At 50.4% G+C, this 26,656-nt stretch overlaps 1 protein-coding gene across 3 annotated transcripts in view; it reads left to right on the top strand.

Annotated features, from left to right (window-relative positions):
- Positions 1-6,770: 6,770 nt before the first annotated feature.
- The window catches only part of Slc41a3 (solute carrier family 41 member 3), a 42,008-nt gene continuing 22,122 nt past the window's right edge, over positions 6,771-26,656 (top strand). Inside the window, exons 1-2 of one of the 3 annotated variants that reach the window (XM_035448753.1) lie at positions 6,771-6,869; positions 13,915-14,217. In XM_035448753.1, coding sequence (XP_035304644.1) covers positions 13,945-14,217 — 273 coding nt within the window. In that variant the 5' untranslated portion in view covers positions 6,771-6,869; positions 13,915-13,944. Of the gene's footprint in view, positions 6,870-6,894; positions 7,170-13,914; positions 14,218-26,656 lie in introns of those variants that run through there. The other 2 variants (XM_027428861.2, XM_035448754.1) reach the window with 2 other exon arrangements.

The raw sequence follows: 26,656 nt of genomic DNA, 5'->3' as shown, positions 1-26,656 counted from the left end.
AGCCAGGTCTCTGTGGTGCTTCTCCTGTATTCTGTTGCCCTCCCCCCAGGGACCCTGGCCCCTGTCTGGTGGCTCAGGACCCTCCTGTCCACAGCACCACTCCCTTAAGCCTCTGGAGCTATCAGCCTGTGCCCCTGCTGGTGACAGGACACCCTCGGAACAATCAGAAGTGGCTCCAAGTGGAGTGGGCAGTCATGTCCCGGATGAATAAAGATATGAGCAGAGACAGTTTGCACTTTGTGTCACCGCTCTGTCTGTGGGTGCCCTGGATGGTCCCAGAAGGAACAGTCACCCTGAGTCCCGTGTATATAGCATCACTTGGCCTTCAGAGAATGAAACTCCTTAGTGGGTTCACAGGAAGAAATGCATGTGTCAGCACACACCTCCAAAGGCAAGAGCTGAGATGGGTGTGAGAGGCTGTGGAGAAGAGGAACTCCCCAGAAGCAGGAAATGGGACTTGGGGGGCAAGGCCTGGGCCATGAAGCAGCCCAGTGTCCTCAGCAAGGACCCTGGTCCTCTCCAGCCACTCAGTGGTCTAGGGCAGTGATGATGGCAGCCTGGGGCCTGCAGTGGGAACTTCACCCTGCCTGGCATCTAAGACCTGGGCTGAAAACCCCTATCTTCTACCATCTGTATTTCTTATCATCTTACACCACCCCTGCCAAGAGCACAGCCCCTGCAAGTCTTCTGCTACCTGTGTGCCCACCTGCCGGTGCCCAAGGCCCTTTTCCCTGTACCCTCATCCAGAAGGTCCCACACACCACAGACTTGCCATTGCTTTGGTTACCTAACATGCCCATTCTCTTCCTGGCATGCCAATCACTACTACCTCTCTCTGACTCTGCCTCCCAGGGTCCAAAAGCTTTCAAAGGCTTCTCTGTCCTTCCTCAACTCTCCTGGCCAGGTGGGAGTGACCTACGTCAGCCTATACTGGTGAGGGAAAGATTTCCACCAGGCCTATTGGTATCCTGGCCTTCCTCCACATCCCTGCCCTTCCCCTAAGCACAGTGCAAGCCCCATAATGACATTTTGGTCAACAGGAAGCCACATATCTGATATAGGTCCCAGGTGACAGCAGTGGGTTTAAGAATTCCTATCACCTTTGATATCATGAGTGATGTGATGTAATCACGTTGCTCCTGGATTTGGGGTGGAGCTGTGGAAACCCCACTGCATAGTATGAAACTACAGAGATTCAGAGTCGCTGTCACTGGCCATGATGTATTCACTAAGATAATCAGCGTCAGTATACTCATTTTTTAAAAAAAGATTTATTACTTCTTTGTGTGTTTGTGTGTATATGCACATATATGCAGGTGCCAGATGAGATGAGAAGAGAGTATCAGATCCCTTGAATCCAGAGTTACAGGCAGTTAGTTGTAGGCTGATAGACATGGGTGGTGGGAATCAGGCAATTTGCATAAGTCTGAGCCATCTCTCTAGCTCATGCACTCTTTGACATGCACAGTGACAGCATTGCCTGACAGCACAGTTCTTGGAGCTTATCCCAGTCTCAAAGTGACATAGGACAGTAGATTGTGTGACCCCCCACACACATGTGATCACTGGTAGTGGCAATGGTAACCACAATAGCTTGGCAAGTGCTATGTGCCATGCAGGCTTCTAAATCCTCTCCTCACATTTGTACTGTGCATGATGCGGTCCAGGGGAGGAGGATGACTAGCCCACCGAAGCAGAGAAGCTAGCTTGCTCAGGGTCCTGTGGCTGCTATCAAGCTCCTTTTCCTTCCCAAATCATGAGACCCTTGAAGCCCACTCTGTGCAGTGACTCACTCTGTCAGAAACCCAGGTCCTGAGTCTCTTGGAATGGGTCCCAGGACCTTCACTTCTAAGTAACAGCTATGGGACACCAGTTCCTAATGGGAAATCCAGACTATCCCCCTTGTGTGGGTGCTGTAGTCCATGTACAGGGTGAGATGGGCTATGCCTAGGGCTCCCTGTGCTGAGGCTGTAGACTCTCGGGGGTCTTCTTACAGGTCTATGAAAGATGTGTGGCTCCCTCTGTGAGGCTTGTTCTGGGTCCCAGTGTGTGTGTGTGTGTGTGTGTGTGTGTGTGTGTGTGTGTGTGTACGTACAGTCATGTGTGCATGAGTGTGTGCTAAGGGTGCTTCTAATTGTTTCTTTCCTGCTTCCCCAGCAGGACCCCATCCCTGCCCTGGGCATGCCCAGCCTTGCTTCCTGATGCCCACTGTCCATTTTTAAGTGGGATAAGGACATATTGCTCTGCCCATTTTTAAGGGTGTATTTTGGCGACACTAAATACCACTCCATTGTTTTCAACAACCACCTCCCTTCCGTCCCTGAATCCTATTTTCCTCACATCAGGGTGGTCTGAGAGTCTCTGGCCAACCGGCGAGCCTGTGGTAGGATAGGTAAGGAAGTCAGGAAGGCTCTGAGGTCTGGGCAAGGCACAGCCACCTGTCCCTCTCACATCCACCAGAGGGTGCTACATCGCATTCTCTACATGGTGCCCATGATGGGGGCTCATGGGGCCTTGCCATGCTGTGGACTGACATCTGTCCCTCCAGATGATAATGCTGAAGTATTAAGCCCTGGGCCTCTGAATGTGAGTGCACCTGGAGGCAGGGGCTTTTCATGCTCTGGGAAGGCAAGCTGAGTCTGCAAGCCAGAGTTCACATTCAGCTGGGTGGAAATAGAAACAGCCCAAGTCTGCAGCCTTTACCACATGCCCCACAGCCATCTAAAAAGTCTTTGTGAGGCAGGAATAGCTCATTGGGAAAGCAGCCATCTAGGTGAGTGAGGTTCTGGGTTCTATCCTCAGCACACATGTGCACACACAACCATAATAATCTGCAGCCATCAAGTTCTAGCAGATTGTATGCATTCTATGTAACATTTAAAATATGTCACAGGGTTTATCATCCTGTAGTGGTTTGAGAGAAAATAGCCCCCAAAGGGAATGGCCCTAATGGGAGGTGCCGTCTTGTTGGAGTACGTGTGACCTTGTTGGAAGAAGGGTATCACATTTCTTTCTTTCACCAACTCACTTGCTCACTACAGACAGCCTTATTCACTAAAAGCCATGGCTTTAGGCCAGACTTGGAATCCCTGCTCTGCTCTGGGGGTGGGCTTTGATGTCTCCTATCTCAAGCTACACCCAGTAGTGTCTGTTGCCTACAAGTCAAGATGTAGAACTCTCAGCTCCTTCTCCAGCACCATGCCTGTCTGCCTACTGCCATGTCCTGACATCATGATAGTAGACTAAGCCTCCGAACTGTATGCCACCCAATTAAATGTTTTCTTTTATAAGAGCTGCCATGGTCATGTTGTCTCTTTGCAGCAATAGAAACCTTAACTAAGACACCTCTTGCCCTGGCATTTCTTCTTTTCATATTCTGCTGCCCTCAAACATTAGATAATTCAGGTCCTTTGCAAGCTCCTAAGGAGAAAGATCCGTGTCCTATGAGGAGACCCTATGTACTGGCTCTCCCAGCTGCCCTGGGATACCCTCCCCTTGCCAGCTCCTCCTTGTGTGCAGTCAGCGAAACCTATCTTTAGCCTCAGGTCAGTCTCCTCAAGGCCTTGGGTCAGTCCTGAGAGGAGGGGGTGCTTAGCTGCCCGGGTGCTGTCCCCGAAGATTGCATCGAGTCAGGTCTCCAGAGAGCAGCAGTACTTACGTGGGAGCCATCCCCACGGTGGCCCCACAAGCTGGCCAGCTGCTCCCAGCTTCCACCTTCCTCCTCCAGAGAGACACAGCAGCAGTGCTGAGGCCACCACAGAGTCCACACTGAGAAGTGCCGTAAGTCTTTCATTGCCCCTAAAGGTTAGGCAGTTCGGAGCTAGTCCAGGACCCAAGGAAGAGCTTGCTAATGAGCCAGGAGCCTCCTAACCTTTCACACCTGGCACTGCCACACACTCACTGATGAGCAAACCTTGGTTTCCTGTCCTGCAGAAACTGCAGTGCCTGCCCTGTGCACCCCAGGCTTTCATGGTGAAGTGGACCACCACTGTGTCAGTGGGTGCTGTGGTCCAAGTGCTATGACCATTGCAGTATAAAAATTTTGCTCGTGCTTATATTTTTGAAAATTACTAGTGGGTTACCCATGAGACAGCTTTGTCTTCCTGGTAGCACTCAGCCACACGTACAGCTGCCAGGAAGGGCTAGGGGTGCGTGTAGGGTGTGGTGAGCTGCTCTGGCCTTAGCCTAATGCCGGTCAGGCTGGTCTCAGCTGTCTGCAGAGATCCCTGGGAGGCCAATTTGCCTGACAGGACAACAGTGAAGAAGGATTTCCCCATGTGTATAATGAAGGCCAGGGATGGCATTGTGCCCTAGATGGACAGGCTCTTGGGATGAGGGTCATCCTAAGCTAGCTCTTGGGTATCAGGAGGGGAGTGGTGCAGGGGCTTGAAGCTTTTCTAACTAATCAGAAGGCAAATTTTGTTTGGGGGAATTTTCTTCTCATTTTGCATGGGAAATTAATATGTTTGGTTGTGAGCCTAGCCTTTAACAGCTGAGTCATCTCTCCAGCCCATGAAATTAATATTTTAAATTTAATGTTTGAAAGGAGATGACAGGTGTGGTGTTGCATAGCTGTAATCACTGCACTTAGGAGTCAGATTCAGGTTTCGTGGGTTTGAGGCCAGCCTTGATTACATAGCAAGTTCCAGGCCAGCCAGAGCTACATAGTGAGACCTTATTTCAAAATAAAAAAGACAGATAATCCACAGGATAGTCGTGTGTGTGTGTGTGTGTGTGTGTGTGTGTGTGTGTGTGTGTGTCTGTCTGTCTGTCTGTATGTATGTATGTATGTATGTATGTCTGTGTATGGAACCCTGGGTATCCTGGGAAAGCACTGTAGCACCGAGTCCCATCTCAGCCACGAGCAGTCACCATTTAACAGGAACTGGATAACAAGAGCAGCCATATCCATCCATCCATCCATCCATCCATCCATCCATCCATCCATCTTCCTTTCATAAACTCACTTGCTCAGGGCAGACAGCCTTATTCACAAAAAGCCATGACTTTAGGCTCAGGCCAGACTTTAACTCCCTGCTCTGCTATGGCAGTGTATGTAGCCTTGGGCAAGTAGGCACCTCTAGCCTCTTGGCTTCCTTACCCTCATGAAAGGGCATCAGCTCTGCATAGCCCAGGCTGCATGAAGGTGAGTGGCAGGCAGAGGACATAGTACAAAGTCCTGAAAACTGCTTTCCCCCTTTGTCATTGCACCTGCTTATTTGCTGATGTCTCAAAACCCTTCAGAAGCTGAGCTGACACCCTGCTCTGGCCCTGCTTGCCTCTGGCTACCTCTGTCCTCAGTGACTCTGGAGGGTAGCATCCCCAAGGAGCACTGGTTACATGTGAGGACTGGCAGATGCTGGACTTTAGGTATCCTGCTCTCTGCTTTCAGGTGGGTTACCTCTAAGTTCCCCCCAGAAACCCCTGGAGTGGCTCTGGGAGGTCACCGTGTAGGCCTGTTTGTCGTGGACCTCCTGCTTTCCTTTTTTGCCTCCCCTCTTTACTCTCATGGGGCTTTCAGTGTCAGCCTTCATGCAAAGCGTTCACACTGGAGTCCTGTCTCAAGGAGGAAGGGCTGAGGGCCAACGTTCTCTCCAAGACTATGACACCAGTTACTTGGGTTCCCACCATGCTAGCCCTGCCTCCCTATGGTTCTGCCACCTCCCAACAGCACTTCAGTCTGGAGATCAAACCCTTGTTAAACCTTTATGAAACCTCCAAAACTAAGGGTCAAAATAAAAACCCTTTTCTCTAAGTTGATTTTGTTAACAGTAAAAGACAGCAGACCAGCATGAATCCGAGATCAAGGTGCAGGGATGGTTATTTCTGATCCCATCTCTTCCTCTTCCTCTTCCTCTCTATGTCTTAGCTCCATGCACACAGGGAGAATGGGCTGTCAGGGTTCTTCCTCTTCCTGGGGGGACTCCAGTCCCATTATGATCGCATCCTATGACCTCATTTATTCATTGTTACCTCTTTACATAAGCCCTGTTGACAAATACAATCGCCTTGGGGCCTCAGAAATCAATGTATGTATTTAGACAACGTGAGCAACTCAGACCTTAATTTCCCCGAACATGTTTTCTATGTTGTTTTGTTCGTTTGCTGAGGACAGAATCCAGGAATCGGCCTCTCTAACACTGAGTTGCATCTCTCCAGCCCTTTACATACTTTTCTGTGCCAGTTGAATTTCTCTAGAAAACCATAATCTTTCACAGCGGGTTTCTGCAGATGCAGTTGGCTGCTTAGAATCCAGCCAGGGCTCAGGATTCCTGAACCAGCAGAGAGCAGTAAGTGGGGGCACAGGCCGGTTTGCGGGAGCTGGTGTCCACCGAGATTCACCGCTGCTGGGTCTTCCAGGGCTGTGTCAGCCTGGGCAGCCCACAGCTACCCAAGCAGGTGAAGAGGACCCGCCCCTTATCCCTTCTGCAAAGGTCTGAAGTCATTTCCGAGTCAACCAGCGATGCCTGCAGAGGACTGGTAATTACCACTAGATAAATATGAAAGCATTACAGCCATGTTGAAGGACAGAACTTGATGACACATACCGAAGTGTTTAAAGGTGCAATATCTAGAAATGTTAAATTGAAAACAAAACAGGCAGATAGGGACCCCGAGGAAAGCTGGCCCTTGTAGCGAGCTTCTGTAGACCAGTCGCACTTAGCTCCGCCGCCCGGCCCCGCCCCTGACCGTGGCCCCGCCCTACTTGGGACCTCCCAAGTCCCGCAGAACCCCTCGCCCCCGCCCCAGCGGCCCCGCCTCTGAGACGTGTCATTAACGCCTACAGCACTCAGGGTGCATCACCGCACACCCCGCTGTAGGCTCGGCGAGCTGTCCTGTGTTCATTGGAAACCGCTGGGGCTGCCAAGGTGGGCGTCTTTGGGAGTTAATTGGATACCTCAGTCCACCGGACCCTTACTAGAAGGCTTCAAAACCTGGGTTCTCAAGCTTCACCTCTTACGACCTGGCCTCGTCCACAAAGCCGGCCCACAAAGCCCCTCCCACCAGGTGGCTCCGCCCCTCTGTGACCCCGCCCTTCTGTCCGGGCGCCTGGGCAGGGCGGGGCTGGCCCTCCGGCCGCCCTTCCCGCTTCCTCCCCGCCGCAGGCCTCCGCGGTGCCCAGCGCGAGCCCAGTCGTCTCGCTTTCGCCGCCGGCCGGGAGAGGACCGGTAAGCGCGGGCCGGAGCTGGACTGGGTGCCGGGGAAACCGAGGGAAAGCGGGGCGCCTCCGGGCCTCGGGAAGGGGCGTGGGGCGCAGGGTCTGGTGGGCGGCACACCGGGGTGGGTCAATATGTGGCTTCTTTCCTCCAAAGGTAAGCAGGGACCGGTCCCGCTCATCCCTTCCCTCTGCCCGTGATGAACCCTGGCGCGCCTGACTCTAGGGATAATGATTGACTCCTTCAGCACCCCGAGAGCATCCTTGCACATCCCACTGCAGGCTCAGCAAGTTGTTCTGCTCTCCGTGGAAACCCCCGGGGTTGCCAAGCTAGAGGTCGTTGATACCTCAGTCTACCAGACCCTTTCTAGAGAGCTTTAAAAACTCGGGGTTCTCAAACTGCTTCTTCGCCAGAGACCACTTAGAGATGCAGCTTCTCTAGCCTGACCCAGATCTAGGGGTGGTCCTCCTCTGCTTCCTGAAGCTGGCTTCGTGCCGCGGTAGTTTAAGAATCACTGATGCAAAGGAGTCCAGAGAGGCCTGAAGCGGGGTGGAGACAGGCCAAGTGCCCAGTAAGGAAAATACATTACAGAAGGTTATAGTAACCTCCCCTTATCTAAGGGAAGCACTAGCATGTTTCCCAAAGGGTGCCTGAATCCTGGGATGATACCCAGACATATAGACTGTTTTCCTAATATACATACCTATAGTAGAGTTTAATTTATGAACTAGACACAGTGAAGGATGAACAACCAATAAGACAGGACAAGTTTAATGATATACTGTGATATAATTGTCTCCATCACTACTCTTGTGCCATTATTAAGTAGAATAAGGGTTGCTTGGCCAACAGCACTGCCACCCTAACAACTGTTGAGAGGGTAACTAACATGTGGACAGGACATGCAACATTGATACACTGGACAAAGGAATGGTGCACATTCCAAGAGGGACAGAGTTTGGTGGTAACTGAACCAGCCCACCATGGTGCTCATAACTGAACACAACTTAAAACTTAGGAATTGCTTGTTTCTGGAAATGCTCAGAAACATATTAATATTTTGGGGCCACAAACGGTTGCTAGTAACCAAAACCTCAGAGGGTGCAACTGGATAAAGGGGTCTACTGTGACCCATTCAAATGTCACAATGGATAGTATTTACTCACTCTTCCAAGGCCACACATCTAGGGAAAGGAGATGCTGGGATTCTAACCCTGAGTTTGGGTTCCTGTACATTCCCACTGGGATGTTGTATAAAGTCAAGGAGATGAAACACAGATATGCTTTCCTCATTGCTACACAGTGGGAAGCTAAGAGGCAATCCATCCACCCCAGAAACTCAGCCCACCCAGCTTGTGGTTAGAATCTCCCTGCACCAGTAAGGTGAGCATCAGTTTGTATGCTGTGTTGGAACCAGGCCTCCCAGAAAGATGTGTTAGTACCTGAGTGCTGAGCAGGTGCTCACAGGCCTGTGTTCAAGGCCAGTTTCACTGGGCAGTATGATGCATCCGAATGGTAGTGTTTAGTGTCTGAATGGCAGATGGGCCACCCATATGAATATGTCAAGCTCTAGTCACAGTCAGCCATGTCCCATCCCCTTTCAAAGCCAGCTGACCCATGGGGGGTGGTTAATCACTGATACCCAGTACTGATGTTTCTTGGACTCCACACATGGCATTGAGCTGCAGGACTGGTGTATAGCAGTCATTTTCTTGAGGCAATCGAACACTTAGGGGTTTGCTGACCCTGGGCCCACCCCAGGATGCCACCCTGAAGTCAGAACCTTCATCCACCAAGCCTCCAGCATACCTTGAGCCAAAACATTAGGTTTTCCTGAATCCACTGCCTCTCCCCATAGACACCACCTCTATTCTGTCGCACAGGGCCTGGCTTGCTCACCTGTCTTAATTTTTAATAACACCAGTGACATCCTTATTAAATACTCCAACATTACCAGTGAATCTGAGGGGCCTTCATAGGATGGGGGTTCCTTGCTGATGGGGCCAGGATGGTCCCCCAACCTGGTGCAGATGACTGCTGGATGCTGACTGCTAGGCTTAGCCAGCTCACGAGACTGACTTGATCCCCAGAGTACACGCTGCCAGACTTTCTCTGGCATGCACGTTTGTGCATGTGGAGTGAGGGTTGTGAAGCCAAATGGTCACTACCAGTTGGCAGGAGTCCAGGTTTCTGTCTGTGTGGGCCTGTGCGACCTCTAGTGGAGATGCACGGCGGCTCACCAAGATTGCAGTTGGCTGCTTCTGTTCTAGTGTCACTTACCCCAGGTGAGCTGTCTGTCTACCCTTTCATCTTTCTTTCACACGAAATCTTGTCGTTTTTATTAGCACTAAATATTTTCTCCCAGACTTTCTTGAAGTTTTAAATTCATGTGTACGTGAATTTAAAGTGATGCACTGTACATGTATGTGTGTGTACACACACCCATGTGTGGGCCACAGTGCACTTGTAGAAATCAGAGGACCACTTAGGGTAGTCAGTCAGTTCTCTCTACCTACCATGTGTGTCCCAGGGACTGAACTCAAGTTGTCAAGCTTGGTGGCAAGCACCTTTATCTGATGAGCCATCTCTCTGGTTAGTTTATAAACTAACTTACTTGAAAATTTTGTTCAGATTTTTGCCCTATTGTATGTTTAAACTCGATAGTCTTGAATTGATATTCTTTCTCTCTGTGTCTCTCTGTCTCTTCCCTTCCCTATTCTCTAGGAGTTTGAGTGGTTTTGGATCAAAAGGTTTTCTTGTATAATTTATTTTTGTTTTGTTATTTTTCTTGTTTGTTGGTCCTTCTGACTGTCTCTCTCTAGCACTGTTCAGCATGTCCAAGCACTACTCTGCCAGCAGAGGGAGCCAGACACCACTTTGCTCCGGTCCCTGAGACCTGGAGGTGTCTGCCTGCAGGGCTCCTCCAGACTCACTGCCTGTATTGGCCGGGTTTGACCTTGGTGGCTACACCCCGTTTATTTGCACAGCTAATGTGACATACATATTGCCCAAATCCATTGAACATTTGTGTCTTTGCTATAAGAAAGGTACTTTATTCTCCCCTAGACATTTAAGCATTGACTGTATCTCATACTGTTCTGAACACACCATTAAAGCCATAATTGGTACACGTAATTCCTGCAGTAGTTTTAATATGCCCACAGTTGTAGCTGCCCACACTGGTAATTGGCTCACTGTAAAACTGACTAGAAAGAAACATCGTGGTAGGAGTGCTAACCCAGTCACTCTCTATGTCCCTTATCTGTAGAGTCAACCAATCCTGGACCTGCAAATATTCAGCAGAAACAGCCTTATCTGTTGACTATTCATAGACCCTTGTGCTTGTCATACTAACTGAATACCCATTGCCATGTATACATCACAGGCCTGTGTCAGGCGTCACAACTAGAAGGCTTGCTGGAGGGTGTGCAGAGAGAGGCCCTGTGCAGGGCCTGTGCTATATAAGGAACTTGAGCACCTGAGGGTCCTGACACCTACGCACAGCCTCATAGACCTAGGGAAAACAGAAACATCTTTCCATTTCCCTCAGTTTTTGTAATTTTGCTACGTGTGTGTGTGTGTGTGTGTGTGTGTGTGTGTGTGTGTGTGTGCACATGCATGCATTTCTAGAATTTTAGGCACCTCACCAAATTCAAGCAGGAATGAAGTGGCAGTCTCTCTGAGCAGTTGTGGTAGATACCTGGTTATCCATGACTTATTCTGGGCTAAGAATCAGCACCTTGGCCGTGCAGTCCAGTGAGGAACTTTTGTGGATCAGCTTGGCAGACAAGCCTGTCCTCTTCATCATGATCTGGTCTCTTTGTCATGTTAGCTTGTTCAAGTCTAACTTTAATCTCAGTGCAATTAGTGGCCAGTTGGTAGTGATGGTAGGTTTGGTTTGTTCTTGTTTTGGGGGGTGTTTGTTTGTTTGTTTGTTTGTTTGTTTGTCTAGAGAGAGAGAAAGCTTGCTATGTTGCCAGGACTGACCTTAAATTCTTGGGCTCAACTGGATAACCCCACCTCAGCCTCCTGAATAACTGAGGCTACAGGTGATAATCACCAAATGGGGCCCATGTGTTTATTGTGCACCCTGCTCCAACTGTGTGTGGCTCTGCTCCTCTGGTTGCCTAGTTCCTAGGAAAGAGTTGGGGCAGGCCGGGGGGGGGGTGGGGGGTGGGGGGGAGATGGATGACACTCATCTCTCTTGGCCACACTTGCTCAGCAGCTGTGTGTCCTTCTGCTTCTGCCTGGTGATCCTATGGCACTAGGCTGCTTCAGCCTTTCTGTCCAGTTCCTATTTTTCCAGCATGTGTGGACCCCTTCACTGGCTCCTGCTTATATATGGGATATGCTTACATATCCTCAGATGTGGCTTAGCTGGCACACTACTTTCCTGGCATGTGTGAAACTCTGGATTCAGTCCCCTGTGCCACATGAACATGGTGGTGCATGCCTGTAATTTCATCACTCCAGAGGAGGCAGGAAGACCAGAAAGTTCAAGATCTTCCTTGGCTACCCATCTAGTTTGAGGCCAGCCTGGGCTACTCGAATCTCATTTGCATCGTGTTTGCTACTGTTTAATGCTCACACTGTTGCTGCAGGATGGAGATGGTCTAATGTTCCTTCACTTTAGCCACTCCACTTGTATACTGAAAGTGCCTTGCTTTCCCATGGTCCTGTGGTCATCTATCATCTTGATTTTTTTTTTCTTGGGACTCAAGTTATGGGACTCATTGTCCCTCCCAGAATCTTGGGAGAAGGCCTACTCTTTGAACTACTTTTAAAGTTTGTTTTGTTTACATTAAGGTTTTTAGTCCTTTGATGCTATGAACCTGGCTGTCCTCTGAGCACATGGCAGAGGACATTTTTTGTCCCACACAGGCAGTCTTCTTCTCTCAGCCCTGTCTCTTAGTGAAGGTTGGATGGACTATTTTGGAATTGTAGCTTGGCCATTATCTTGTAACGGCCAACACGTTCTGCAATGGTGGTTCGTTGTTTCTCAGTGTTCTGGGGTACTGAACAAATCTTGTCCCAGAAGGACTTGCTGGGGTCACTGGCTGGCCCTGATTCCCTTCTCCCTCCTATAGAGCCTCCAGTGCCCATGTGAGGCCCCATGTGACAGGCCTGCCCACTCCTCCACCCTTGCCTTGCCACTGCCTATCTTCACAGCACTGTGGCCTGCCCTTGGAAGCATGCAACTGTACCCTGTGGCCCTGGACTTGTGTTCTCTAACTGAAGGGATTAGCTTCAAGGTTGTGCACACCTGCCACCAATTTTGTCAGTTTGGGCTAAGGGTTCCTCGAGTTCTTTGAACATACTAACAAAACCACTTTGACATTTTCTCCAGGCCAGAGACTGATCCTCCTTGGGGACACTTTCTGTTAACTACTTTTTCCTTTTGGAGACATGCTTTCTTGTTTCTGTGGCTCATATTTGTTGAAGTGAATTTGTGTCTGTGTCTCGTTTGTTGTTGAAAGAGTGAGCCATCTCTAGGACTGAGATCTCTCCTACTAAGAGGACTCACTGTGGCCACTTGCTGTCTAGTAGCTTAATTGAACACCATTCTGTGTTGTGCATGTCTCTGTTGCCAAGAGATCCATTATGACTTACCACCCAGCCTACAGCCCTCACTGAGGGATAATCTGGGCACCCTGGGACCCTTCCCATTCTAGAGCCCTTAGCATCCCCCCCTAAGCATTCACCCTTTGCCTGGTCAGCCATTTTTTGAACTTATGTCCAGCACTGGATGTGTGCTCTATTGAATTTTTGGTCTTGGAATGTAGTCTCCTCCTGCCGTGGACACCTCATTCCCAAGCTTTTCCTTTTTGATCCTTTTTATCAGTCTAAAAGCATCTAGGAAGTACTTGTTACTGTTTCAAAGGTTTTCAGCACCAGGGGTCTCCAGGCAGTCTGCAGAGGAGTGTCCCCCGAACCTCATATGGGTGTGAGGACCAGAGTTCTTCTGGATAGCCAAAGAACCACAGGTTGCTGGTTCTCACCAAGGTGTTAGTTTATTTTCTCATTGTTCTAGCAAATACCAGTCAGAAGAACCTTAGGGGGTATTTTTTCCCTCAGGTTTGAGAGTACAGCCCATTGTGGTGGGATGGCATGCTGGCACACAGGCAGGAGCCTGTCCAAGAAGCACCTTTCTCTCTTTTTATTCATTCTTAGACCCCAGCCCACAGAAAGGCTTGATCATCTCTGCAAGGCTTGCCTCAGCAATTCCCTGGGCACTTCTTAATCTAATCACATTGGCAGACAGAATTAACCCTCCCAGCCAGCCATCTCCCAGACTAAAGACAATGAGACTGTCACTAATATGATGAAGGTCACAGTGTTCTTGATAGTTGCTGCAAGCCTTGACTTAATTCCCAGAGTTCTGACAAGGGTGATTCTGACTATACTTTCTGCTGCTCTTCATTCATTCATTCATTCAAATTCATTCATTCATTCATGTTGGGTGGTGGTATTGAGGATAGATGAGTGTACTGCTCCTAATCAGTACCTGGCCAGATTGTTGATTGGTTGGTTGGTAGGGTGTGTCACTCTTTGTTGGCTCCTATTTACAGTTAACAGTCCTTCAATAGCTGTGTATCATCCTCAGGCCTGTTCATATAACATTAAGCTACAGAGAGTAATGGTGTGGGACTCTGAAGGCTAGTTTTGAATGCTGGCAGCCAGGTGAATGGATGGAGTCTCAGGGGTCCTGAGGAGTCAGGAGTTCTACCCTTCAGTCCTGTCACTTTGTGTCTCCCAGGTCAGGGCTGCTGGGCTCAGCCGTGTGCCGATGGAAGGGACAGAGGCCCGACAGCGGAGGCTGGAAGGCTGTGGCAGGCCAAAGGAGCTGGGGCCATCACCCAACCACCGTACAGGAAGACTCCCAGAGGCTTCCGAAGATGGACATCAGGAGGTCTCTGAGAGCCAAAGTGTGGACCCCAAATCACTGGAGGCTGAGAGCAGCAGGGAGGGTGCCCTGATCATTGGCCTTCAGGTGCTAATACCCTTCCTGCTCGCAGGCCTGGGGCTATCCTGGGCTGGCTTGCTTCTGAACTATTTCCAGGTGAGAGACAGCTGCCTGGGGGCAGGGAAACCTGAGGAGTGGGCAACTGAGGCTGACAGGAAGCCATCTTTTCTATGTATTAGGTGAGGTTCTTTTAGCTTAACCCAAGTTAAAACACAGCAGGATAGTGGCTGGGGTCATGGAACTTTGGCCCCACCTTACAGATACACCCAGATTCACTGGACCACTTCCCGTCTCTTGTTATTCCCTGAGGGAGTGAGGAACATAAAGCTAATTTGTTTTCATTGCAGAGACTGGCTCCCCAATGTCAAGGCATCTCAAGGTGGTTTCCCTCAGAGGCCTCCCTTGTACCTGTGTCTCTGTCTCTTCTTAGGGGGCCAGCCATATTGGATTAGGTCTGTGTTAATTACCTCATTTCCACTTTCCCCTTTAAAGGCCTTGTCTCCAGAAATGGTCACATCCTGGGGTGTGGAAGACCAACACTTACATATATGCACGTGTGTGGTGGGGGCATAGTTCAGCCCATTGCCACAACTTAATGTGGCATCACTACCAAATGCTGCCATGAGTGAACGTTTGAAGCCATGTCCCACTGAGGCAGTCAGTGAGTATATTACCGAAAGTAGAACTGCACGATCCAAGGACTGCATGTGTCTGTTACCAGATCTCCTTCCTAGTGCAGGGAAAACAGTAGAAGAGACCCATTACCCAACACTTGTGGGCAGATCTTTGCCAGCCTTTCTCATCTTTAACAGTCTGCCAGGGGAGGGGGAGACAGCTCCGTGGACGAGAATGAAGACCAGTAGAAGCCAGACATGGCTGCAGTGCACTTACAACCCAGATAACCCTAGACCTGGGGAATGGAGACAGATCCTGGGAGCTCACTGGCCAGCTATCCTAGCCAACATAGCAAGCGTGCAGGTTCAATAACAGACCCTGACTCAAAGGAATAAAGCCAAGAGTAATAGAGAAGGACACCCACTCTGGCCTTCAAGCACCTACAAACACAACTTCGCGTGCGTGCTTGCGTGTGTGTGTGTGTGTGTGTGTGTGTGTGTGTGTGTGTGTGTGTGTGTGTGTGTGTGTGTGTGTGTGTGTGTGTATGCTAGATGGAAACATGCTAAAAAAAAACATGACTTTTTTTTTTTAATGTGCAGTCTGCAAAAGGCGTGCACATGGTGGCAAGATCATCTGGGTCACCTGATCGTAGAAGCTTAGCTGTTCTTGGTTGCAAGCAGGTCACTAGATTCAGTCCCCAGTGCAGTGGGAGGGGTTGTATAAGAGCATCAATAGTGGGCAGTAGGAGTCAGTGGGGGACCTTGTCCAGGGCTACAGCCATATGCATTATGGTGTGGCTTGCTCATTGCTAATGAGTGATGGGTGAGTATCTCTGTACCGATTTATATTCTTTGCTTACACACTGTGTTTGAGGCTTAATCCCTAATATAAATGTGTTGAAAGGTGGTGGGGCTTTCCAAGAGGCACTTCGGTTCACAAAGGCATTAATTAATGCAGTTCTCTCAGAGTGTCGAGTTATCCTAAGACCAGATTGTTATAAAGTAAGTTTGGCTTCCTTGGTTTTCTCATGCTTCCTGTCTTATTGATGCACAAATTCCATGTGCACCTGCCTCCCCTCTATGCCTTTCCACCGTGACACAGTGCAGCCCGTGGAGCTCCAGAAGCTGACTAAACAGCACCGAGAATTCCAGAACCACAAACTGAAATTAACCCCTTCCCTTTCTAAATTAGCTAGACTCCAGGGTTCTATTATAGGAACAGTAAAAAAACAAGTATTTGGGAAGATCACCCCGTTGATAAAATGCTCACCATTCAAACATGAGGACTTAAATTTGGATCCCCAACACCTACATAAAAATATGGGCTACAGCTGGTCAGTGGTGATGCACACACTTTTAATCCCACCACTTGGGAGGCAGAGGCAGGCAGATCTCTGAGTTTGAGACCAGCCTGGTCTACTGAGGGAGTTCCAGGACAGCCAGTGCCAACCAGTGCTACACAGTAAAAGCCTGTCTTGAAAAAACAAAACAAAATCTGAGCAAGGTGTGACATGCTGCTATCTTATTGCTGAGGAAAGACAGGATTCCCTAGGACTTGCTTCCAGCCAATCTAGCCAAAGTGGTGAGGCCCAGGTTTAGTGAAAGACTTGACTTGAAAGGTAGAGGAAAACATCTGATGTCAACCCCTGGCCTCCACACAGAGAGGAACATGCACACGTGTGCACCATGGATACAGACACACACAATTTTTTTAAAAAAGTAAGGATACTGCATCTCTGGGGGGGGGGGGTCTGTCCTTGTCCTGGTTGATCTTAGAGGTTCTGTGTGTGTATATCAGTGTGACAAAAAATGTGAAAATTTCTCACAGAATGTGAAAGCTCTTTCTCAATTGTTTACTTTTGATGTTTTTTTAACTGTACATTTTATTTTATGTGTATGAGCATTTTGCCTGAATGTATGAATATGTACCACATGTGTTCAGTGCCTGCAGAGGCCAGAAAAGGGTGTTATATCCCCTGGAACTGGAGTTAAAGTTATGTATGACCTACCGTGTGGGTGCTAGGACTCGAACCTGGGTCTTCTGGAAGAGCAGCTTGTGTTCTTAAACACTGAGCCATCTCTCTGGCCCCAAACATGTTTTATAGGAAATTGCATAGTTGAATACGGTCTTTCATATAATGAAACTCAGAGCCTGTGTCCTTTTCCAGCACTGCCTCTTCTTCCAGTGCCTTCCCACAGTAAGCACACAAGGACATCAGGGGTGGAGCCGACATACTCACAGGAGAAAGAGGCCCTGCTTTGGCAGAGAGTGCTTTGGTTTCTCATTGCATGTGTCAGAAGTTCATACTGGCCATCTGCAGAGACTCTGGCCATTTGGCAGAGAGTTTGATGAGTCAGTTGATACTCAGTTAATTGCAACCATTTAAACAAAGGCTTTCTGTAGACATCCATTGATTTAGCAGACTCAGGAACCCTTGGTCTGTGTGTCAGTTTTCTATTGTTGTATCATAGATAACCACAAGCTTAGCAGCCATTATTTGCTCGTGCTTCTATAGCCCAGAAGGGTAGGCACAGAAGATGCGCCGGTTGGCTTTTGTCAACTTGACACAAACATAAAAATATATGAGAAGAGGGAAACTCAGTGGAGGAATTGTCATCATAAGATTGCCCCGTGGGGGAGACTGTGAGATATTTATTGTCTGAATGATTTATTGGGAGGGGTAGCCCACTGTGGGTGATTCCGTCCTCAGCAGGTGGCCCAGGATGGTATATAAGGAAGCCAACATAGCAAGCCAGTAAGCAGCTCCCTCTATGGTCTCTGCTTCAGTTCCTGCCTTCAGGTTCCTGCCCTGATGCCCCTCAGTGATGGAATGTTACCTAAACACATAAGATAAAATTACCCCTTTTCTCCTCACATTGCTTTTGGCCATAGTATTTATCACAGCAATAAAAACACTAAGACAGGTTCAGCAGAGTATGGTTTGATTGTCCCTGGCAGTTATCAGCTGCAGGCTGCTCTTAACTTTTTGAGGTTATCTACCCCCCTACCCCCCACCCCCTGCCCACCTCCCCACCCCACCCCACTCCCACAACCCTCTCCTCCAATTTTAAATATTTGTTGTTGTTTTTCAAGACAGGGTTTCTCTGTCTAATCGTCCTGGCTGTCCTGGAACAGGACTGGCCTTGAACTCACAGAAATCCACCACATGCCTCTAACTCCCGAGTGCTGGGATTAAAAGCCTGCACCACTGCCACCTCGCTCCAACTTTTAATTTTTTAACTGATACATTAAAATCATTTATGAAGCCATTCCCATTCATTAGCATATGGCTTTTCTAGTGTCAGGGCTAATGGTGGAAAATAGCACTCCTGGGATCGCCTGTTCATCCAGTAAGACCAGCCTCACCTTCATCTGTCTTCCTTTCTTAAAAGTCCAGCAGAATTACTACTTGGAAACATGGAGCAGACAAGGATGTCAAGAGTCTTTAGAAGAGTGGAGTGCAGTGGTCTGAAATCTGGGGTGGGGATGCGTAGAGGAACGGAGTCTCCTGGCGAGGGGCACAGCCTTTCAAAGATTCAGAACAAGCTCCAGAGGCTGTCAAGGAGCGGTGTTCGTCTCGCCAAGGCCCTGAAGTTAGGTGGTTGGTGTAAACTGTCTCCTGTCCCCAACTGGGTTCTTATCCCCACCCCCACCCCATCCCCCCACCCCTGTCTAAGAATAGCATAAGCAAATATTGAAGAGTACAAATGGGAAGTAGTTTTTTGTGAGTTCTGATTACCAAGTCTTGAACAGGGCAAAACTTGAAACAGTCTGTCATGCTGGATTTAAATGAAATAGATTTGAACTCTAGGGAGCAACAAGGGTTACACGGCTGGGGCTTCGGGGAGGTGCTGCATGTGCCTAGCTGTTGAAGCTCTCCATTGAGCATGGCAGGACAGCAGCCAATGCATAGTTTGTGGCCATCACCCATGGTCCAGAAACTCCAGGGGCCATGAGATAGGCAGACCTAGCCCTGCGTCAGTGAGCAAGCGTTCCAATAGGGATTCTCACTGATTTCAGTGTAGACAGACTGTAGAAGTATGAGATAGAAGGGACAGTCACAGTGGGCTCCTTGGCAAGTAGCATGCGCGTAAGTAAAATGTGTACATGAATCCTTTGTTTCCAGAGGTCAGAAGCTGTTGTGTCAGTGACATGGGTGGTGTGGTCCCCACATCATGGTCATTTTCAATAATCCAATTTCCGTGCCCCAGCTTGCACAGCTGTACAAGTTCCTCAGTAAGTGACTTGTGTGTCCATTGTGGGTGTGTGAAAAGGACACCCAGGGAGGGGGATGTCATACCTGTGCTCCTGAAGGCTAGTACGGGTGAGGTGCACCTGCTGAACTCTGTAATGCTGAGGCCCACCGTGGCTGGAGGCTGTGGGACCCACATGATCAGAGCATAGGGACACCTCTCAGCAGCCAGAAATGGCCGCACTCACTCATTCAGGACTGGTGGGTGGTGATGAATAGGGTCTTAGTGATGGGAATACATTAACACCATGGTCACCCTTTCATTCTTCCCGGCTTTGAAGACAGGCCAAGTTGGACTGCTCCAAGGAGAAGCAGTAAAGTCCTCATCCTTCCTAAGGCTGGAAAACAAGCCTCACTGAGGAGAGGTCTGACTTGAAGCTGTTGTTGGGTGGTACTCCCTGAACTGGGGGTGGAGAGCATGTCACTGAGGCCCTGTTTATCAAGCAGTTCATAAGTCCAACCAGGCAGTAGGAGTGCCAAGGAGTGTCTGCCAGACCCTGGTGCCCTACCCAGAGCAAAGCCAGTCAGGATAGTTCTTATTGTGGCAGAGAACAGCTCTGGGAAGAGGCGGAGGCTCTATATGAAGAGATCAGAGTGGGTGGGTCCAGCTGGCTGCAGTTCGCAATGAGCATCACATAAGAGCTGCATGGGTGCCCTGGATCATACTGGGATCCTTCCTATGTGAGAAGGACTGGCCGGCCCCTCCTGCCCCACTGGTAAGGGATGAGTCCCACTCTAGGCTATGGAGATAATGACTCTGGCAATGACCAGAGCTGGGCAGTCGAGGGCCACAGCATTTCTTTCTTAGTCTCCCACAGTTACAGACTGCTGCCACCCCACACATGCAGAACCATCTGGGATGAAGAGGCAGGCCCTGCTGTGTGGAATGGAAAGGTGAGTGCCACTTCCCACAACAGGGCAAGAGGGCTTTCTTGGAAAGTCCCTTGGGCTATAAGACCAAGCCACCATTCAGGGACAGGCAGGCTCAAGGCCGGGACTCCTCGCTATGGAGGACATTTCCCTGGGGACCTTACAGAGGAAGGTGTGTTCCTGTACCATTTGCTGAGGAGGGCATTTGGCTGGGGTCCTTGCCATAAGAGCAAGAGCCACAGAGGACTCCTGGATAGGCCACTCAAGGCCCTCTGGCTGGAGTAAGCGCTGAGAGACAGTTCATTGTCATCACTCAGCTTGTGGAAGGATGCTGGAGCTTCCATTTTTTTCTTGTGATGCTGAGGCTAGCACTAAGGGCCATAGGCATGTAAGGCTGGTTGTTTTCTTGCTTAGTTACACCCCAGGACCCCCTGACTAGGTTACTTGTCCTTGTTGCTGCTGCTGTCCTGTTTGTTCACTGGTTAATTCATTCGTTCATTCTGGCAACATATGCTGTGTGTACACAAGCCAGACACCATGCACAGAATTATGGTGAACAAGATAGACAAACGGGCAGAACTCCTGAAGCACTCATGATTGAGTGAGGAGAAACAACAGATGCGTGGGTCTGTGCCAGACAGCAGCAAGAGCCAGGCAGAAACCCATGCCAGCACAGCCTGGGAGAGGGGGTGTTGCCCAAGGCCCTGGTGGGGATGCTGGTGAGGAGGCCTGAATCTAGAGAGCACATGGGAAGCTGCTGTAGGCCTTCACCTTCTTCCCTGGGTTCTGCTGGCTCAGACTAGAGAATAAAGGAGATCAGGAAATGAAGGGCTTGGCCTGATGTCTGGGGTCTGAGCAGTGGTGATGTTTTCATGGCCAGCTAGCCTATCATGCCTAGGTACAAGGTAGCATCCGGGATGGTGCACAGTTCAGCTGTGGTGTCAGATTCAGCTAGCATGGGCAATGTGCACGTTGAAGCCCGTGCTCTCTCCCTCCCACTGTGTTAGGAACAGAACCTGAGTCACACATGCCACGTGCACCGTACTCTACCTCCTGGAGGGGGGCGGTCATTGTATATAAAGGTTGAGAGCTGCTGCTGGGCCCCAGTCCCTCATGGCCAGGACTGTAGGACAGGCTGGAGGCCCAGGGATGGGAAGGACGGTGGCAAGGTCACCCAGGAAGCCACTTGATGCTTGACCCAGATCTGAATGATGCCCAGTCAGGCTCTGAGATTTTCCACTGTGCTGGGACTATTTTTAACATCACATCGAGATGTTCTGTGTTGTGACCCAGTAAGCCTCGTTGATGTGTGTTGTTCTCAGCTTTCCCGGGAAAGCACTTTTTCTCAGGAGTGCGCTCTTTTATTTATTTCTGCTGAAAGCTTAATGGTCCTAAAAGCAAGTGATTACAATAGTCAGCACACGCAGAAATCAAAAAGGATCATTGTAATCCTGCCACCAAAGGGTAACCACTTCAGCATTTTGGTTTTAATGACCCCAATCTCTCTCTCACTCCCCTCCAAGGTTGGTGAGCTTTCTCAGGAGATGGTCTTTTTTTCTCTCCTGTACTGATGAGAGCCTTTCAGGGAACCTATGTGTGTGGTTCCGTGAATTCTATATGATGTATGATGTATGATCCAGAGCTAGAGTGACCTTGTGGAAGGTGCCAATACCAGCATAAAATGCTGGCATCTGTACCTGAAGGTGGCTCCTCTCTCTGTGTGTGGCAGCCAGCACAGCGCCAACCTGCAGGGATTTTCTCAGTCCAGCCAGAGCCCTGACACCAGTGGTGTCTGCAGCTCCTTTCTGTGCTGTTCACACTGACAGTGTGTGTTTAGATCCAGCCAAACCACAGGTCACAGACCCCAGGGAGGGCTGCCCAACGGGATGCTAGGCATGTGCTCTCCCAGTAGACTACACCTCTGTGGTGGGGAGGGATGGGGAGAAGGGTATTTACTTCCTTGAATGTTAGTGCACTTTGTTATTGAAGGCAAACCCTCCTGGAGCCTTGGATTCCTCATTTGAAAGAACAAGGTGGATGTCATATGCTCTGAATACAGTGAGGTGTTTTGCCCACTGAGGGGCCGTGAATTGCTTCGTAGAGTAAGGTCAAGAGTGACTTTCTTGCTCCAAAACCACAGTAGGGCTGCCCAGAGAGGGCCTTCCTTGGGAAGAACGGTTAGGTAATCCTCCTGTTCATACTTCCACAGGGCCATCATAGGACTTGCTTGTACTTAGGAATTCTGGGTAAGGAGCTATGAGGCTTGACTGGAAACTAGTGGCACTCAGAGACCAAGAGGCACCCAGGCTGGCCACAAGGCTAGTCACTGTTGAGACCAGCCAACGGTGTGAGGAATATTGTAGCATGACAGAGAGGGTTCATAAGAAGTTCCTTCTGGGTACACAGGGTAACATGTTCTGGGACAGAGGGTGTCAGAAGCTGAGCTTGCTTACATGTCACTCATGTAGTGAGGGACCTCCTTAGAATGCCCATGTTGGTTGCTGATATGAAAAGCAAGTTTTGGTTGTTGGGGGAGATGGGAAGAGACCACAGGCTCATGACTGAGACGGTTCCCTGTGCTGGAGCCGAGGGGACAGATTGGGGAAGACTTTGAAGACAAGGGATTGGACGTAGGGCTGCAATGAGGGGGTATGGGCTCAGCTTGCCTTTCTGGCAGATATTCACTGAGTTACAAGGCTTGACAGAGGCACTTTGGAAGAAACTACCATGAAAAATGGTAGTTCCTCTTGCACAGGAAGCTGAGAGGAACAGTCTTGGAGCTTGGAAGATGCTGGGGCTAGTGAAGAGGCTGAGAGCTGGTGGAGAGGCTTGCTGAGAGCTGGTGGAGAGGCTGAGAGCTGGTGGAGAGGCTGGGGGCTGGTGGAGAGGCTGGGGGCTGGGGGAGAGGCTGGGGCTGGGGAGAGGCTGGGGGCTGGTGGAGAGGCTGGGGGCTGGGGGAGAGGCTGGGGCTGGTGGAGATGCTGTGGTTGGTGGAGATGCTGTGGCTGGTGGAGAGGCTTGGGGCTGGTGGAGAGGCTGGGGGCTGGTGGAGAGGCTTGGGGCTGGTGGAGATGCTGTGGCTGGTGGAGAGGCTTGGGGCTGGTGGAGATGCTGTGGCTGGTGGAGAGGCTTGGGGCTGGTGCATCTAGAAAATCTAGAGCATGGACAAGGTTCTGGGGTCCAGTTCTAGGCTGATGTATGGCTCAGCATCCCAAACCTGGAAGCTCCTTTCACACCACTCACTCTGCTCACTGGTCTTCAGTTTAAGCATCTCCATGGCAGTACCCTGTGCCAGTCATGGCCCAGGGTACGTCACTCACCCACACTCAGCTTCCCCATGTAGTCTGACCACTTGGCTTTTACACATGAGCATCCCAAGAGACAGGCAGGCTCAGAAACAGCCCCATTTGGTGGCTTCACCACCACAAGCTGCTGGCTAAGCAGTCTGGTCATGTAGGGGTGGCCCACCAGGACCAGGATCAAAGTTCAGAGCCTGCATGTCTGGCCCCTGTGACAGGCTTAAAATACCAGATAAGTGAGCAGAAGAGAGTGAGTGAAGACGAGATGAGGGTTGGGGGAGGGGGCAGTTGGTTAGTGAGGAAGTTCTGCCTGAGGAGATAAAGGAGTTTGGACTTGAGCAGGGGACAGACGATCTGTGAGGGGAGTAGAAGGCAGGGTGCCCAAGACAATGATGGTGCGGTAGGAAAGGGACAGAGGTGACCCAGAGGTGGACTCTGGGTTAGTGGGGGTCAGTCAGACCTTCAGCTTGGGGCCTTTGCTGGTGGAGGTCTCAGTTTGTATCTGTAAGCCCTTAGGCCTGGAACTGCTCTTCTTGGCCCATGGCATACACAAGGGGTACCCTCAGCATCTCCGGACTCTAAAGCTGCTTCCTGGCTGAACCCCTTCCCCTCTAGGCCGAGGGTGGGGGTCAGCCAGGCCTGTACAGACCTTCCTAAGCAGAAGCAGCTAGACAGGTCTTCCTGGATTTTGAGGGAAAGCAGGACGGCAGTTCCTCTGTGAGCACTGCCTCACACTGTGGCCATGAGCTCCCGGACATTGGCACAGAGCTGACTACAAGTGTCGCTTTCATCTTGCAGTCCCACAGAGTCCTTGACCTTGTAGGAGAGAGCCCCATAGGCCTGGGTGAGTATCCCTGAAGCTGTGGTCTCAGGCCTTTCTTGGCCAGAGCGAAGCAGCCTGTGGCCCATGTGCTGAGGGTGGTGCTGACCTCTGCGTGGGTGCTTACCAGGGCCAGGCCCATGTGGGCTCTGTCCCTGCCCAGCCTGACTAGCGTGGGCTGGACTATTAGACACTGTCAAGGTCGCTGCTGAGGGATAGTGAGCCTCTCTGGCAGGCTGGCAGAGGGAGGCCCCAGCAGATACACAGTGCACTCTTAAGGAGAACCTGACCAGTGGAATGGACAGAAGACACTGGCAGCCTCGGGAATAAGGCTCTGAGCAGGTCTGGCATTGTTTGCTCTGGCCCCTAGCCAAGGGGCTGTCAGGGGCCCACCGTGGTACTTCCTGGAAAGCTGCTGTCTGTGTGGACCTCTGCAGAAGACAGCCTTGGTGGGCAGGGAGGAGAGAGGACAGCCGCGACTGGGGCCCAGCCATGGTCGTCACTCAGCTCAGCCTTGAGTTCCGCTTTCAGGGCAAGAAGCTCCGAGGCTTCAGCTGTGAGCTCACCCGCTCCCCTCATGGAGTCCTCCCTGAGTCCGTCCTCACCACCACATGCCAGGTTGCCATACCCATACTGTTGTCGGGCCTCGGCATGATGACGGCTGGCTTGGTGATGAACACTGTCCAAGTACGTACTGGGCTTCAAGGGAGAGGGGACAGATGGGTGGAGAGAAGGAGCCAGGGGACTCCCAGTGGGTGGCAGCTCTGAGCTGGGTCCAGTGTGAGCAGTGCTGGTGAGAAGGTACATTGGGCTTCCGGAATCTTAAGAGTAACAGCGATGACATTTGAAAGCCCTCAAGGGCAGCCTGTGTGAGCCCAGAGCAGCCTCCATCTCCTTGTTGGGCATGGCTACTTACTACTCAGTGAAGGAGTCTTTAAAGTCTCTGTCTCGGTTTCCCCTTTTCTAAAGCAGGAATAGTGAGAGTGCCCGCATCTCTGAGTTGTGAGAACCAGGTGTCTCAGTACATGCCTGCTAGTCTCTGTGGCCTGGGTGATGGACAAATCTGGATGACAGAGCCACCTCTCTAGAGTCCCATGGGGGAGGAGAAAGGTACAGAGCTGACATGGGAGTTCCGAAAGCCCCCAGCTGTCCCTGGCAAGGGTGTTTGCTGAGGGAGACATCCTCTCCCAGCATTTGCAGGTGCCCTGAGCCTGGTTTAGGAGGCACTGTATTGTTGAGTGATTTCCACTGTTTGTTAACCCCAGCGTGTGTTGCGGAGCTTAAGGTTGCTTTAGGAAAACTAGACAAAGTGTCAGTCATGAAGGAAGGATGCCCATCAGAAATTGCCATGGTTCTGGAAGCTGGAAGTCTGAGTTGAAGGTGTTGGCGGGGTTGGTGTGATAATTCAGGAAGGCCCTCTCCATGGGCCTCACGTGTGTGTGGTGGGTGCTGAGGACAGAATCATGCTAGCCTTGCACATACCAGCCCCAATGTTGTTGTTTAATCTTCAAAATTACATTTAATTTTCAACCCCACGTGTATGTCTCAGGTAGTGTTTCCCATTCCTACATGTACCCAGAATTTCCTCCATGCTGGAGACACATTGTCTCCTTGGGTACCTGTGTCCAACTTCCTGAAGCTGGAGGGGGTGTCAGTAATTCCAGGGCACTTGGTCTCTGCTTGTTCACTTCAGAGAATGGAATGCTGGATCTTCAGAATGCTGGCATCAGTCTGTTCCTGGAGAGTCTGTGCAACCTCTTTCTGTGATTTCCTATGCCTCTACCTGAGGCAGCCATACTAATCCGAATAGACTGGGCTTTTCCAGCATGAGGTCATCCATTCCCAGCCTGCCCTTGTACCCACTCCTCCATCCCAATGCTTTAGTTGCTGTAGGTTCCCAGGAGGTGTGCTTGTCAATCAGTCAGGATTGGGCAGCAGCTGAAAGTGGTGAGCAGCCTGTGTGAAGGAAAGGCAGCTCCTTCCTCCTGCAGGTCAGGGATCTTGAGAGGGAACAGGATGGGACCATCTGAGTGGGCCTTGGAAGACAATGTGGCCATTTCCATATTGGATACTGTGGGAAGAAGCGAGCTCCAGGAAGAGGGCTGAGTGAGGTCTGTAGATGTGGGGGGGTGGGAGTGTGCATTTGTGAAGAGAGGAACAGTGGTTGGCTAGCTGTGAGGGCCTCTGTCCATTCTGCCCAGGAGCTGGAGTTTACACTGAGTGCAAAGGGGCTTGGCATTCTGTTTAAAGTGAGTGTTGCCTTTGTGTTGATGGCATATAGCATAGTCATGCGCAGACTGTCTGTCTGGTGCATACAGGTAGGGACATCAGCCCAACTACTGTAGGCCTAGCCTTGCTGCCCAGCTGGCCCCCCTCTGATAGTTCATGCTGGCGTGTGGCTGTGCGTGAAATGTGATGCTGCCAGCCACATTCTTGAACAAGTTTAATGACCCAAGTTGGGTGTATACTCAGGAGTGGAGTTGTCAGCGCAGGGTCAGAAATGACTGGGTGATGTGATTATATTTATGTCACAAAGCTCAATCCCGGCAGCAATGTCAACAGTGTGGGGGAGGAGAAAGTAAGGGAGGCTCTCCCCCCCCCACCATACACCCCTACCCTACCCTACCCCTGCATCAGGGACAGATGTCTTTGAAGTGTTGTTTCAGAGGTCAGTAGCAG

This window comes from Cricetulus griseus, chromosome 8, assembly GCF_003668045.3.
Source record: "Cricetulus griseus strain 17A/GY chromosome 8, alternate assembly CriGri-PICRH-1.0, whole genome shotgun sequence".
Lineage (NCBI taxonomy): Eukaryota > Metazoa > Chordata > Mammalia > Rodentia > Cricetidae > Cricetulus > Cricetulus griseus.
This window is presented reverse-complemented; position numbering and strand designations above follow the sequence as displayed.